The sequence below is a fragment of the Syngnathus acus genome, chromosome 2 (assembly GCF_901709675.1).
Source record: "Syngnathus acus chromosome 2, fSynAcu1.2, whole genome shotgun sequence".
Taxonomy (NCBI): Eukaryota; Metazoa; Chordata; class Actinopteri; order Syngnathiformes; family Syngnathidae; genus Syngnathus; species Syngnathus acus.
Window position 1 is genome coordinate 18912549 of NC_051088.1, and position 15860 is coordinate 18928408.

The following is a 15860-nucleotide window of genomic DNA, read 5'->3' on the forward strand; positions in this document are numbered from 1 at the left end:
CTGCTTAACCAGTGTACCTAGCTACACCTCAATAAAAATGCAAACGTGATTATTTCAGAGTTTTAATGAAACAACATGCCAATTGTCTATAGTTTAGAGGATATTAAGCAATAGTCTCCTTTTCTCACCTGCATTTGCTCAAGAGGAATCTCAAAGCTGAACGATTCGTTGTAGTAAGGATTCAATGTGTTCTTCTTAACTGTTGTCTTCTTCTTCTTCAGCCTCTTTCCATTTTGCAGCAGATTAATCTTCACATAGGGATCTGAAAGACGGATGAAGAAATGAGCCATACACAGGGAATGCCTGCTTGATCTGCAATGTTGTGATGTATCAAGAGATGGCGCCATAAATGAATTTGGGGAGGTGCCAGGTGCTGCATGGGCGGGACTGCAGAGTCTACACGTGATGCAGTCTTGTATAAAGTACCTGGGAGCGATGCTTAACAGAAAATAACTTATGTGTATTTGTTCGTATGTACTTGCAAACGTAGTTGCATGCTAAATGCTACAAACAGCATTTTTTCCATGATGCCACAGGGTGTTGACTTTTAAGCATTTGGCCTACATCAATATAACCAATACTTTTGAAAAAAAAGTAAATATTGTTCATTAGTGAGTTAATGGTTTTATTATGACGACAGTGCATAATTTCTGTTTTTTTCCCCCACTGTGTTTTCAGGATATTTTTGATAGCTAGCCAGCTTACTGCACGTGAAAATTGAGTCCGATATCTTCTGATGTTGGGAGTCGCTGATGGGTACACTTGCCTGTCTTGTGTGCCGACACCGTGAGTTCGATTCCCGCATATGACGGCGTGTGTGTGTGTGTCAAAAAAAAATCTTCTGATGTCAATAAAGGTGCCAAAGAACTTATATTGTACAATTTAGAAGGAGTGACTCATGCTTTACAAACCTGAAAGCCCCCCCACATCCATTTTCTTCAGGTTCTTGGCTTCCAGAATGCAGATTGTGAGTTTACCAGCAGTGGGTACATAACGAAGAGAGATGCAAATGTCTCCCAGCTTCTCCGGCTGTTTTAAGAATGAAAAGAGAAAGTTAAATCCGGCTGTCATGAGCATGAGAAACAGAGGGAATCATTATTCATCCTTAAGTAGTGTTTGGAATACTTTATAAAAAAGTACAGGCTGCTTGGCCACTGAGCAAGACAACCATTTTTAGAACTTTTAGAAGAATCAAGCTTCAGGATATCACGTTCCATCTTGATTATTACCTCTTCTTGGTCCGCGCTGTCTAAATCTCGCCACTCCTCGATTGGCTTTGCCAAGTCAAGGGTGTTCATGGGTGTTTTAATCTCGCCGATAACGTCATGTTTCGAGAAGCGATCAAAGTCATAGACAGACATGACCAGAGTCTTTCCTCCCATCTCTTGGAATGGAATCTGGAAAATACAAACCAATCACAATTTAGTCATTTATAGCATTCTTCCACAAATCATTACTGTTGACTGCGGTTCAGAATGACCTTAGCTGTGACTTCAGTTCGGACCTTACAAATGGTTGGCTTAACACACAGCTTCAGTAAAGCTAGTCTGACTTTGACAAGCTTTTTGAATTGTTTGTGTTGAATCATTGAGCTGTGTCAGCAGGCGCCAAAGGCGGCCCTCTCCTTTAATTTAATTCTCACCATCATTCTCCTTGTCGGCCACCTTCAAAATGTCTTCAACCTTTTATTGCCAGTGGATGAAAGAATGAGGGCTAAGCAGGCATTAAACTCTTAGAGGAAAATGAATCAATCCAAAGCCAGATCGTGACTGGTCAAGCTGACATATTCTTTTAAATAGTAATGACTACAATGAGAACTACAAGGCTTACCTTAAAGACGAAAGTCTCATTGAAGACTGGGTTGAGAGTTTTCTTGTGAACCTTAGTGTCATACTTCTTCTTCTTGTCAGGTAGGACAAAGACCTTGACATAGGGGTCAGAGGTGCCACCACTGTCCATGGAGAGGAGATCGGCAGCTTGCAGGATTCCCACTGTCAGCTAGAAATACATTTGAGTAAGAGTCAGCATAGATGGTCCTCTGGATCCTGATATTTGATCAGGTCAAGAGCTACATAAAGACTATGATAAGAATGTGATGCTGAAACATTGTCAGAAATATTGAAAACTGAGGGTGGTTCTGAACTTTGAATGTTGCCTCCTTAAGCAAAGTTTTATGAACCAATACATTGTTTTTATGCTTTGACATTGGAAATTGATGGAGAACTGAAATGATATGACCGCCAATAATTTTAATCCACACGATTCTTACTTGCTTCCACTCTCTTTGTGAGTGTTAAGGAAACTGATATTCTTGCCTTGTTCTCCTGGAAGTCATAATCAATGGAGTACTGCAGCTTTCCCAGTTTCTCTTTCTCCTTCACCTCCTCTTCTTTTTCATCTCCAGTCAGTCCTGGTTCGACATCGTCTTCCTCGTCGTCATCGTCCTGTTGTTTCTGTGAAACAGAGGGGCGGAAGGCAATAGAGGAAATAGTGAGCAGATGCTTTAAAGTCTCAGGTCGTGCTGATCAACAACCCTTGGCCATTAGCAGTCGGGTTAGTCACAGCACCTACCTGTCACTTACCCCTGCACACACAGGTGTTACTAGTGCGATCTGTTCATCGATGACCACGGTTGCAACCTGACTTGATTTCACTATTTCTTGGGTGACACCATTTGCTGTTAATTAGTTACTTTGTTTATTGGTATTCCCTGTCTAGCATTTAAAAATGAGGCGATGAAGTTGTCCTGACCTAGAAAACACTGAATTAATACATGGGTTGGGATTATAAATAAGAATCTTTTGGGGTTTATACACGCTCTGAGGTGTGTATCCACTCTAATAACCAAGCATGCAATAAAAGTAAAACTTTCAATTATGTTGAAAAAATAGATCCCATAATAAAAATGATTGTTTGAATAGTCACGTGAAAGTGGTCTACCGAAATAATTATAGAAAGTCAAATGTGACGTGGAAATCGAGACGATGTTCCTGTTTCATGCCATTTGAAATAAAATGTAGTTTTTGGTCCAAGCTGAGAGGCACTGAAGGACAGAGCAATGGGGTAACAGCAAATCACGCAAGCAGTGATTTCTGATCGGGAAGGCTATCTGGACTTAAAAGATAAAAGATATCTTTCCTTGTAGCTGTTTAGCTTCAGACATCCTCACACATTTTCTTGTTTACGTTGCCATTGTCAATACCTGTCCTGGGTATTATGATGAACACGGTATATGGCATTCGCCATATGATTGGCTCCAAGGAGTCCAAGCATGAGTACTGAGACAGAAGTGATCAAGGATGCAAAAACGTTCTGTGGGTTTGGGAAATCAAACCTACTTCCGCCTGCAGGTTGGGAGCAGGTCGGCTGAGAAAATTACAAGCTAGTTCATCAATTGTTGCTTTCGGTTTGATAGTCCGACTGTCCAAGCTAAAAGTCCTTTGGTCATGTTTCCTATTCTTCGAGCTTTGGTGGTTTGCTCTTAACTCGTCCTTTCAGTTTGGATTCAAGTAGAGAATTGCTGACTTTTCTATGGGTGTCATCTTGAGTAAACACTGATGTCTTCGTAAAAAACGGACGGTCCAGCTACTCTCTGGTCAGCTGAAAGTGTTGAGCTGGAACAGGGCGCATACACAGATATAAAACACACATTCTCACTACACTCATTTTTGTCCCAATGCAGGCAGACACTTGCCTTGCTTGCATGCAGTCTATCGTGCATACTTGGTAACTCACACCCCCTCTTGTAAACTCACACGATTGTACTTATTTGTGGCATTCTCTATTTCTGTGGCGGTCAATGCGTTTCATTCAATCATGCCAGGCCGCAAAATGCAGGGTATGTTTCTTTCTGATGGTCTGATGTAAATGAATTATCTTGTAGCTTGAGCATGGGCAGTTTGAAAAGGGCACATTTTTGTCAGGACCAAAAATGTCTGAACTCATCATACTGCTTTGAGAAGATTCGCTTTTCCCCAAACTCCTGGGGAGGGCTCTGGGATAGGGACATGATATGTCTGGATGCATGCCCTTTGCTCACCATGGGATCAAGAAGTGGTTTCACCTGGAGAAACACTGCGGTGTCTTGCCTCATCTTTGAAATCAGGATTGTGAGTAGGGCACATTTTGGGCAAACATTCAGGCACACCATCTCTTTCGCATCTGTCACCTTATATGTCAGCAGCATGGGTCATCCAGGAAAGTTACTCTCAAGTCAAGTTGTGGCCATTCAATGTTACCTACTGCAAGGGCGTACGCTGGTCTTTGTCAAGAGATACAAAACAAACAAGTCTGATCCGTCGTGGAACTCTGAGCATGTTTGCACGCGAGTGGGAAGCCAGTGAGTAAATTTCAGACCTCAAGAGCAATTAGTCGTGAGTCATTGACAACCTCTTTGATTTGCGTCGCGCTTTAACGGCCCATGATGGTGCAAACAAGCCCATAGTTCACTGGTGGGTTGCGTTTGTATGACATTATCCAGCTTAGCCCTTGCACATGCATGTTAGTGATCACTAGTGAATTGCCGAGTGCACTAGTCATTCAAAAGGCTCAATCAAAGGAAGGGTTTCATATTCATTTCAAATCATTTGCATTAAAACATGTTGGATTTCACATATCCGAAGAGAACCGTCGTTGTATCAAGACATAGCAATTGGTGCGGCAAGTCAGTTCAGTGGATTGTGCGAAGCAGCTTAATTGCTCCCAAAGATTCCTCAAGCACCAGCAGCGCCTAAGCTTGCAAAGAGCTAGGAAAGCCATAGCACTCATTGACATCATCACTGCAATCCATCCCCTTCAAGCCCAGCCCAGCCCGCCCCCACAGCTCCCCCCTCTGCACTGGTCTGCGCTTACTCAGAGCGGCCAGAGAGGGGCGCCGCGTGCTATTAGACCTACCGTAGGCAGAGAAGTCCACCACAGTCAAGATACACGGAGCACATATAAGACACAAAGCAGGAAGGAGGAGAGCAGAGACAAAGGAAGAGATTGAACTCACAGCAGACACCAAAGAAGGGTAATCACAGCAAATGCAGTCAGCTAAACTGTAGGGAGTGAGGAAAATGACAGACACGCCAACCTCCTCATTAGCACAATCATATCTTGTGCAGCAGATCCATTGTGCCTTAAAATAACTGGACTTTTACATGTATTGTTAGCCAACTGAATGAGTCGTCAAATCGTCACTGAGGCGTGCAAAAAAAAACAACTCAACCCAAATAAGACCTGCACAAGAACAATTGTTGCAACAGCTATTTTTAGAATCACTCTTGAAAGGTTGTGAAAACAGCGTCGGGGCTGAGCTGAATACATGGGACATGTCATTTTCCACTCAAATCCCAAAGCACAAGTGAGAGAGTGTGAGAGAGAGAGAAAGAGTGAGAGAAGAAGAGAAAGAGAGCAACAATAACATTTATGACAAACACAGCACATAACAAAAGAAGAGAGAAAAAAATAAAACAGATAATCACGGTTGAATCACGGTTGCTAAGTGTTATTTTCATCCGTGAAAAATACACTGACCTGGTTACAAAGCCACTGAATAGAGTCTTTGCTCTTCATCTACCGTATGCTGCAGTAAGTAGTACGTAAAAAGTCGTAAGAATTGTGTGGCCAGTAGTCCAAAAGGCATTAGAGCTTACTGCATAGTTTTTAGCGGTAAGAAACGAGGCCAATCCACAGCATTTTTAATTTTCTCCTGAGTCAGAGCTATGGCTGGCTGCACTCAGGGACATTGCAATCCCACTTATGACATCATCAACCACGCTTGACACTCTCCTGGATATTGTTAAAGATATGCCGCTGAGTTCGGACATATCTTTAACAATAAGGGTTAAGAGAATCAAGTCTTTGGTGAGAAGAATGAAGTCAATGAAAAGAAAATGCTATTAGTTAGGATCCAAGTTTAAGGAAAAATCATTCAAAAGGCCTTGAAACCTAAATGTTACTCTCAGTCAACCAAGGTAGAAAAAGCTGACAAAATTCTGTCCTCTTGGAGAACTAGCAACTCACCTGATGATTTGGAAAATCAAAACCGTTTGGCCTAAAAACTATCTGTGTCCCGGTATGCATTATTTATCAATTACAAGGCCATATTATATAAACGTGGCTGGGGTCAAAGACTTATTAACCACTTAAAAATTCCCCAAACTCTCCCACAGTGTCTTATACCTCTCCTCCTTTGAGGTTCTTCATCCCCATGTCACCCTTTCCCTTCTTGCCCTTCTTGTTCTTCTTCTTCTTGCAGCAACATTTCTTGACGATGCAGAAGCAGCACGTTAGGATAAGTAAAGCAGCGACCACAGCAATGGCAATGATGGCCCAGGATGGCACTGTGGGTGGTAAACAAATCCACGTTATAGATGAAACATTCCTAGTCCGAAAGGAAAGAAACAAATACTTTGACATTTGATCGACCACTCGTTTAGTCAGGTCCGTGTCATGCTCTGGGCCAAATAGATTTAGTAAGAGGTGCCACGCTTGTGATTAGATTGAGGGAAAATTAGATTTCTGCGCCATTAGGGGGGGGCAGCCACTGATCAATAGTGAATAAAGTCGTTATGAGGCCGCCAATGCCTGCAGCCAAAGCAGAAAATCCAATTCCAAAACGACTGCTTCGTCATCACAAGTTGATTGCAAGTTGGTTCAGTACTCACGTGGGATCTTATCGATTTCATTCAGAAACTTGTTTTTGATCTCGTCAAAGGCATCGTTCTTGCTGACCGGCTCGGTGGAGTTGTCTGCAGAGACCAGCGCGACAGGGGCAGGAGTCACAGTCAAGGCACTGGCCCCTGTTGGCTTGGCAGCGACCATGGGCGTTGTCTGGTGCTTGAACAAATTCCACTTAGTCATTTAGGCTGCACACAGTCCCTGGAAAAAACAAAAATCAGGAAAGTAGCCATTACCCCTGTTGTCTCGAGTGCTTTGTTACTGTTAACCGTGCGCAGGTACTCTACATTCATTGCACTTACTGGCAAAACAAATGCATATTTGTAGTTCTGTTCATTTATTATTAGCAAAATGGCGGAATGGGAGATTACTGAGACCAAAGAAAAACAAAACAATTATTCCTTATTGGTTGTGTAATTTGAGCTTTGTGGAAACTCTGAGACTCCATCAAAAAACATTCTGGGTTTGGTACTAAGAAAGGTTTCACACAAATGAATACAATGCAGAAGCCCTATGAATTGTAAGGGTGCTCGATTCTATAGGCACTTGTTTTACCCCTTAATCTTGTGTTACGTTTCAAAATGGAATGTCAGTCTCAATGTCACACATCAAGGCAGAAGTGAGCGTGAGAGTGTAATTTAAAGCATTCATGCATAGCGGCCGCCACAGTGGACAGTTATTCAAAAGCTGATCTCTCGAAGCATGAGTACGTACAGTATGGATTAGAGATGTGTCATCTCATACACTCCCACCCACTAGTCAGCCAGGAATTTCTGTTTCTTAAAGCCTGGGAGATGTTAAAAAAATGGAGTAACCAATCAACAACCAAGGTGTGTCATCGCTGAAAAGTCTTTGTGTGTGTGTGTGTGTGTGTATCTAAAATGTGATTATAAAATTATTATTTATATGTACATAATATATTTATTTATTTATTTATTATAATTTTATTTTGATTAATTTTGCTCACGTTCAAAATAAAGAACAATCAGTCAACTTTAATCTACAATCATCAATCATTGGGACTGTCAACCAATTTTATTGAATGTACCAATTACAACAATTGGACAGAAATATTCCTTTTCTGCCCTCAACATTTTTGGGAGTGTTTTAAAGATTTAGTCACAGGTCAAAGAGCTGTTGGATATTGGATAACATATTTAAGATGCATTTAACAGCATTAGAACGTGTTCAAATATGTGGATATGTGAATTAAACATTATTAAAACAAAGCATTTTATAGTTCACAGCTTTGTTCACTGTTTTGTGAAAATAACTATTTCATCAGGTAATGCTCAAACACAAGTCGGCCAACCCGAAGAGTAATAAAAACCCTTCCTGATGGAGGCTGCCTTAATTAATGCGTAAAAGGGTCGAGGTCATTGCTGGCGTATTAATGAGTAGAATGATAAATCGAGGTGCTTTACAAATGCATGATGAAGCCATTTCTATTCCCAGAACCCTTCGACCCGACACCATTGCATCCATTTTTACCAAGAGAAGCGTCATACTCTGGACAGCGATTGACTATGACAGCCTGCGGTCCGGTCTGACACCGTACTGGTTCCAACACATTTCACAAGGCAGTGAGGTCAGTGTGCAATGGTTTGAGCTGACTTGGTAACAATATTTAGGAGAAATAACCATCAACAGACATCACTTTTGCTTTGTTTGCTTGTCACCTAATGTTTCAGCCAATTGTGCCTGACCATGAAAGGTGTTAGGAGAAACAAAAGAAACATGCACGCACCATTCTGCCGTCGTGTTTTCCCCGCGCCAAGCAAATGTTCAATCAGAGCTCTTATCGGTTCCAGAGATCACAGAGCGACAAATGCAGCTGGAAACGACCTGCCGACACACTGATGACTGATTGGGCCGAGAAAGATGACAAGAATAACAAGAGTTGACTCTTGACGTTATTAACGTCATGGGGATATGGGAGAAAAAGCGGAACTTTTCCATTTCTTAGGTGCCAATCCTCAAGTTACTGCTGCAGTTTCAGCCGCCATTTATTGCCACATATGAATTATTCAGATTGAGTCCGACAATGAGGATGAGCTCATGTCACTCACGGTCACCCCAACATGTCTTTAAAACTACTTATGCTGACATTCTACCTGAGGGGGAAATGAAATATATATAGTACACATTTATTTATTAAATCCTATTTATATTCCGTTCACATCAAAGTATTTCTGGTGGTTCAGAATGTAGTCAAACCAGACCACTTGTATTAACATTTACTGATATGGTCTCAACCATTTGTCTCCCCTGCTCTGAGGGTGACAGCAAGGACGGACAGAGAGGACACGGACTTACGTTTTATGAGTGCCACAAGAGACAGCTTTTAGCAACCGTCCTAGCAAAATTCACAATTTATAGTTGTCAAATTTCACGAGCCAATTCCAAAGCTAGGAGATGCAGTTCTGGGGATCAAGCGTTGATGTTTGCATGTTAATATTGGATAATTAAACCTCAATATCAAGTACTGCCAAGGTTCTCCAAATAGTTTGGTCCAATATTTCACCGCTTCAATTATGAAGCCAAAAATAGCACATCATCAGTTCATGACAATTTGGTAGAAGAGAAAACAAGGTTTTTAACAATCCATCCATTAGATATGACATTTTATGAAAATCGAAAATGGGAACCAAATAATGGTGCTGCAGGAAATGTCAGAGAATCTCCAGAGTGATTATGATGGATCCTCTGGGTTCCTTGAACATTTGTATAAAATCTCGGCAATCCATCAAAGACACTGCAGTCTACTGAAGAGGCAGATGGATAATGAGAGACATTGCTTGGAGCTAAATCATATATGAATAGGTAAAAGAAAAGGAAGGACAGAGAAGGATTTACAAACTTTTGATTTAAAGGTGTTGGACAGATGGGAAATTTGAATTTTGACCATGGAGCAGAAAATTCAATCGTTACTTAGGTCTCTTCTGATAGAGCTCAGATCAAATGTTATCATGAAAACTCAATTATGAAAGCATATTATAGAAAACATGGAAACTGGGATCTTTCAGCATTTTTAATATCATCTTGCTTTGCCACTAGTACTTCTGCAGTGCAAACAACTTTTACCAATTAAAGTCATAATAATTAAAAATTAGGATAGGAAATACAATTTGAATAGAGTAATTGCATTCCAACAGTTTTAAGACAGCGCTCTTGTTAACATGTCCTAACCCCTACAGCTACTTTATTTATTTTGTGTACATGATTGCAAATTATTGCTCACAGCTGACAGCCTTAACCTTGTGTACCGTAACATTCCTTTCATTTGATAAACAGAAACGCAGTAATCGACCAGCCTTTTTGCTTCATCGCTATTACAGAACCCATTTATGTGGAACCGATTATATTGTTAAAACTACCATAACAATATGAGCTCACCCCTGGCTCACTTCTTTCTCGTCGAGCCTGCGGCAATAAGGACGGACAAGTATTTGTTCTATCGGTGTAAAAAGGAAGAAAAAAAAAACCCAGACCTGCATTTGCGCAATAAATCTTTGTCAAGAGGCCTATTGATTACACAGCCTTTCCCGACAATGTGTTATGATTCATTTGAGGTTTAACTCAGGAGACAGCAATCATTCCTGGCAGACTCGGCAAGCTTTGAGGTGGTTAATAAAGGTTTTATGATGGCCAATTTTGGGTATTTGCCTTATGTCCTGTGGAGGAAAAAGAAGTGTGCCCTTTGAGGCTCCGCTTTATATTATCCAAATGCTATTGCAAGATTTGTCTACGGATAATCACAAGCTGCCATCTTGAATAGACAAAACATTCAATAGGTTAGATAGGAGATGCAGCCAGGTCAACCTTTCATATAAATTGCAGCATCTGCATACAGTATCTATAATAAATCCAATATAAAAGACCTTCATGTCGATAATGTGGCTCTAATTGTCACAGAGAGACTTTATAGACAGCCTATTAGCGTTCAGGTTGGGACCGCAAAGTGAAAACAACCCAAGGAGGGTGAGCTGAAGTCATGCAGCTGTTCTATTACACAACAACAAGTACCCTGCACAGCAATTAATTAACTATTTGTCCTTTGTTTCCCCGACCCTGACAATTTCCCTCGACACTGCTGTACACAGCTGTCTGCAAGTGGCCAATGTGTGTGCACGTGTGTTTGCAGATTAGTGTGCATGTCTGTATGTGAAATACAATCTTAAATTTCCATCCATATAAAACCCCAAATCACTTTAATCCTCACTTTCCTACTGGCTTCTGTCTACAAGAACAAAACTGGCCATAGGACTGAGCTGAGGGCTACATTCAGGAGCAGTGAGGCGGTAAATTAACTATTGAATATTAGGCAGTGTGAAAAGGTTGCCGTATTCAAAGGGAGACAACAGCAATGGCTGCTCGGCTCACACAGGTCACCAGACGAGCAGGTCCATCAAAGATAAAGATCTGTGAAATGTGATATGCTCAAATCATCCAGCCCACGCTGACGCTACTGCCATCTATGACATAGTGTTCGACATTCACCTCAACTGCCCGTCCGCCTACGTTTCGTCCAACTCTCACTAATTTGATTGCGATGGTACATTGGTTCTTGGAAACTACAGTATATCAGTGAATTCGTAAAATCGAAATGATAGGGAAATTATCACAGAAGGTCCATGTGGATGCTCTAATTTTGTGCTAGCACTTTTCATGTTGAGGAACCTTTTTTCATCCAAATCTTATTGGGCTCTTTTGGGTACAAAGCTGCCACTTTTGATATATGGTAGCGCAGACCCAAATCGGTCCCTACCGACTCTAGTTAATGAATTAATTTTTACATTGATTCAGCGGTACTGTCCCACGCAGTTGTCATATGTATGAATGAAATCCGATGACATTCACCACACATATTTGCTGAGCGCCAAATCTGTCTTTCGGTGTGGCTTGATCATATTCCTCAAATTCACCTGCACCACAAGTTATACCTCATTTTAGCAAGTCTAAAATCTAGTCTACATTTTCTAACCAAACTGCCAGATGGGCTGGAGGCAGCAACGTGGTCCAGAATGCCCATCAAGGCACAACGTGGCCCTAAATACTGTAAAAAAAAAGACTTGCCCCAACACAAAATGAAGATGCGCCCGTTTTCACGCAAAGCATACGGGCTCCTGTCTACAAAATGAAGGACCTCAAAGTCCGTTGCTTGTCTCAACTCTGTCTTGACCACGTATATAAGGATTATTAGAAACATTTAAGAAATTGGAAAGGGAGATGGGGAATCACACTTCTTTGCTGACGATCAGAAGTGGAGGAAATGTTCAAACTCGGTCTGATTATTGGGATGTGTACACTTTGCTTTATATCTAGCACAGAGAGCATTGATCAAATCAAGAACACAGAGTTGAGTTCATTTGTTTCAGTTGCAGATAATTCGCACCTATGTTCCTGACTCTTGCTACTCACTCTCCAGTAATGCACTCTTGCTGAAATGGACTCGGAACTCCCAAAGTCGCAATGGTTTCATTTTGCTAACTTCTAATAGGATTACTGAGAGAAACTGATGTCTGCATCGCCTGTTATTTAACACCGAAGTTTGAGATAATGTGAGGCTCATGGTTTGAGCAGAGTGCATTCAAATGGAAGACAGATACTCCAATCTCTCAAGATAAAATACTCTTCAGCTTTCATCATCAACATTTATTATTATGCCCCACTTTTGCTGATTCACTAAAGTAAAACAAGTACACACAAAATCTCTGGCAAATTCTGAAAAGCACATGATGCAAATCCCGTGCCAGATTCAAGTTCTCCAGCTGAACAACATAAAGAACAAAACAACTTATGCTGTTACACTATGCTAATTACTGCAAAGCAACAATTTAAGCCATGAAATCAATCGAAATGCATAACGGTGTGATGTCACCAAATGTTATGATTTCAAGGATTGCATGTAAAGGATTAACTAAGATAACTTTAGTTATTTATTCTGCAAACTTATTAAAAAAAAGAATACACTAATTAACTTGGAAGACCACAAGCATCGCAGAATTGATTACTGCATATTCAACTACGGCACACTGTATAGCTGCGTTTGCAACACAACTTATTCTATTTGATGCATTGTATCTACATCTCACTTCATCCTCTCGGCAATTTGTTATTCTGTAAAAATACTAAATTAATATCTACAATGCAGCGTCTTGTTTTAGAACATGGAAGTGTTCAAGTCAAAATAATTTGCTATGTGTGTTGCTTTTACGAATTGAAACCTTTCAAGAACCTAATGCAATCTAATTTCTCTTTTTTTCTGGTGGCCCTCGCGAGGAAGAAGCGGTTCAGAAAATGTAAGGATTGATATTTGATTGTACTCTTTGGAATAAATACATATAATTTGACCAATGTTATTGGAAGAGTTTGTCAAGACAAATGTTGGAAACCAAGAAGAGCTACAAAATGATTCTGTACTCCAACATATGATATGTTTCCAGTTCACTGCAACACAGTGTTTGCTTATGCAACCATTCGGGGTCAGAAATCTACTTGGGCATCACGCCCCCATAATTCCCTCCGGGTTGCAAATATACTCGTTCAAGATGCAGGCACAGAGAACAAAAAAAGAGCAACAATCCACAAGAAAAGATCGTGAGCATGATTCAGTGTGGCAGCTCTGTCAACATAATGCAATTAGTTCAGGAAATCCTGCCAGTGCCAGCACTGATCTGAGGGCAGTAGCCGAGATAAGGATGTCACAAAGGTGTCTTGCATATCACCTCACTGGAGAGCGCTAGAGGAAGGCCTCGTCTCGTATATCTTGCTGTGTGCTGACCCGAAGGGTGGTCCGGAGAGGCTTATTTACAAACGTGCTAGTGCAGATAAAACAACGCTTACTCTCACCTGCAGCTCGATGTGACTCAGCTATTGTCAGGAGGGGTTCTTGAAAATGGCTAGATGTGCCTGAACTGGGCTTGAATGCTGAATGAGGAGATGTTGGGAACATTTACAGCTAGTTGCCATACATCCTCCCCCGTGGCCCTCAACGCAACCCCTCTTTTCCATCCTCTGATAGGTCGATTCATTATTCTGTCACTGATCGAGTGAATCAATCTGTATGTAAAACTGCGTGGGGAAAATATAAGCAAGGGCAGGAGCACTGCAGATAGGCCATACGAAGAACCATAACATGGAGAGAGTTGAAGAGCGAAACGAAAAAGAGACTGAAGCAATTGGTGACTAAGACAGGAATATAAAAACATCAACAACCGTGTCAGGCTTCAAAGATGCTACTTCTCAAGCTCACCACTTAACAAATGATTTCAGTTTTTCCTAATTCTGTATAAAGTTTCAGGGAGGTACTATTTTTGGTCTTTAGCAGTTGCCAGGCAACCAGTGGAGATGACAGGGAGATACAGAAAAATTGTTTTTTAAACTTTTTGTACAGACAATCCAAAGAGCGTGATGAAAGAGGCACTACTTCATGTAAGCCAGGTTCTTTTGTTATTGTTATTTGGTTTTTATTGAATAAAAATGTCAAACAATTTTACACACCTATGTGTGCAGTCAAAATCTCTACCTGGAAACGTAATTTTTTGTTTTAAATGTGATGCAAGATGACATTTTTTAACGTGTTACATCTATGATGTTTATGTTCACCTGCAGTTCAAGAACTGAAACAAAATGAATTGCAGAATCCGCACACTGCAATACAATTGAGTGATATTCTGCCACGTTGCTCGGAATTCCAAGAAGTCTTTTTAACAAATATTGAATTATATCTAAATTCATATTTTGCAGGTGCTGATTAGAGTTAATCTACTAATTACTAGTACTAGTACTAATTACCACTAAAATGCATTGGGAATATCAACCTGTTCAACATGGCCGACAAATAGCTGTTACGGTGCATTCGGAATTTCACTCTGACATCTTAACACCACTCTGAGAGTGTGTGTTCGGAGAGGCAGAGCATGCTCCCCTCCCATTAATTTCCTAACACAGCTCCGTGCCCCCAGTTGCAGCGGCTACAGCGCGCTCTCTGGCACTCCTTTTTTTTTTTGGTGCTCTCTGACTAACTGAATGTCAGATTTGAACAACACTCTGGGTTTTCGAATGTTTGGAGTAAAGCAGTGCGCCCTCGGAGCGTATTTCCGAACTAATCTCTCTAGTCTTTATGACTACGTTCAAGTCGTTCCCTCTTTGCTTGAGTTCACAAATATTTTATAGTATATCAATAAGTACACACCAAATGTTTCTGAAGTCGAGCAAGTGTTGTACAGTAAAAATGGCTATGTAGAGAAAAAGACTTGCTTTGGAAATACTTTAACCCATTTTTGCAACATTAGTTATTACATATCATATTGAACGGAACCAGTCTACACCAACGTGATGAAACTATTTAAGCAAACTAAAAAAAAAAATTTTTATTCACAAGAAATTAGCACACTTTAATCAGCAGTGTGGCCCTGATACTACTTTACACGTTCATTCACTGTATATGATTATTTGGAAATGTTTGGCTTAACCCATGTAGGTTCTATCATCGCTTTGCCAAATTGGCTTCCCCCCCTCAAACTACGTCTTTCATGAGACAAGCTGTCAGGCTTGTCTGGTTAGTGTAATGCTCTGCTTGACTATTTCCTCGTCATGAATATGGAAAAATATCTCAGCAATTGTCACATAAGAGACAAGCTTTCATTTTTGAGTTTTTTTTGTTTTGAAGATGAAACTGCTGACATTGCACCATCAGCCTGGTGGCTTGTGATGGGAAAATGAAGCTTCAAATATGCTTCATGAACCAGTTTTAGTATTATTTTACTCCTCTAGATGACATTGTTATTTTAAATAAGGTATTTTATTTGTTTAAGAAATTTAAAGTCGGTGTAGTTTCAGCCCAATATTAAACAACTGGTTCATGAAGCCATTTGGTGACACATCTGACATTGCCATTGTCACCAACAAACCAGGTTGGGGAAAAACAGCATGTGACATCAGGACAAGTGGTTCCACGAGGACTCCAACAACGATACAATACAGACTACAAAAGAATAATTTGGAATGTGCTTCTATTCTTTCTTACTCATTGAGCAGACCAAGCTTTTGGGCTCCTGCTGTCTTCTCAACGGGAGTCAATTGAAGACAGAAATAAGATTGGTGAACCTCAAAGCATCCTCATTTTTCTGGGTTTGCATGAGAGACTCTGAGAGTATTTGTCAGTGTGATAGCCACAGGATGCGGCAGCCTGC

At 40.7% G+C, this 15860-nt stretch overlaps 1 protein-coding gene across 3 annotated transcripts in view; it reads right to left on the reverse strand.

The window, feature by feature from the left end:
• The window catches only part of LOC119131313 (synaptotagmin-2-like), a 42192-nt gene that overhangs the window by 5087 nt on the left and 21245 nt on the right, over nucleotides 1-15860 (reverse strand). For 2 of the 3 annotated variants that reach the window (XM_037265647.1, XM_037265653.1), the window contains 7 exons: nucleotides 6651-6864; nucleotides 6166-6326; nucleotides 2316-2453; nucleotides 1831-1998; nucleotides 1230-1397; nucleotides 912-1029; nucleotides 129-262 (listed from right to left, as the gene is read on the reverse strand). In XM_037265647.1, the coding sequence (XP_037121542.1) occupies nucleotides 129-262; nucleotides 912-1029; nucleotides 1230-1397; nucleotides 1831-1998; nucleotides 2316-2453; nucleotides 6166-6326; nucleotides 6651-6846 (1083 nt within the window). In that variant the 5' untranslated portion in view covers nucleotides 6847-6864. The remainder of the gene's footprint in view (nucleotides 1-128; nucleotides 263-911; nucleotides 1030-1229; nucleotides 1398-1830; nucleotides 1999-2315; nucleotides 2454-6165; nucleotides 6327-6650; nucleotides 6865-15860) is intronic. The other variant, XM_037265661.1, reaches the window with a different exon arrangement.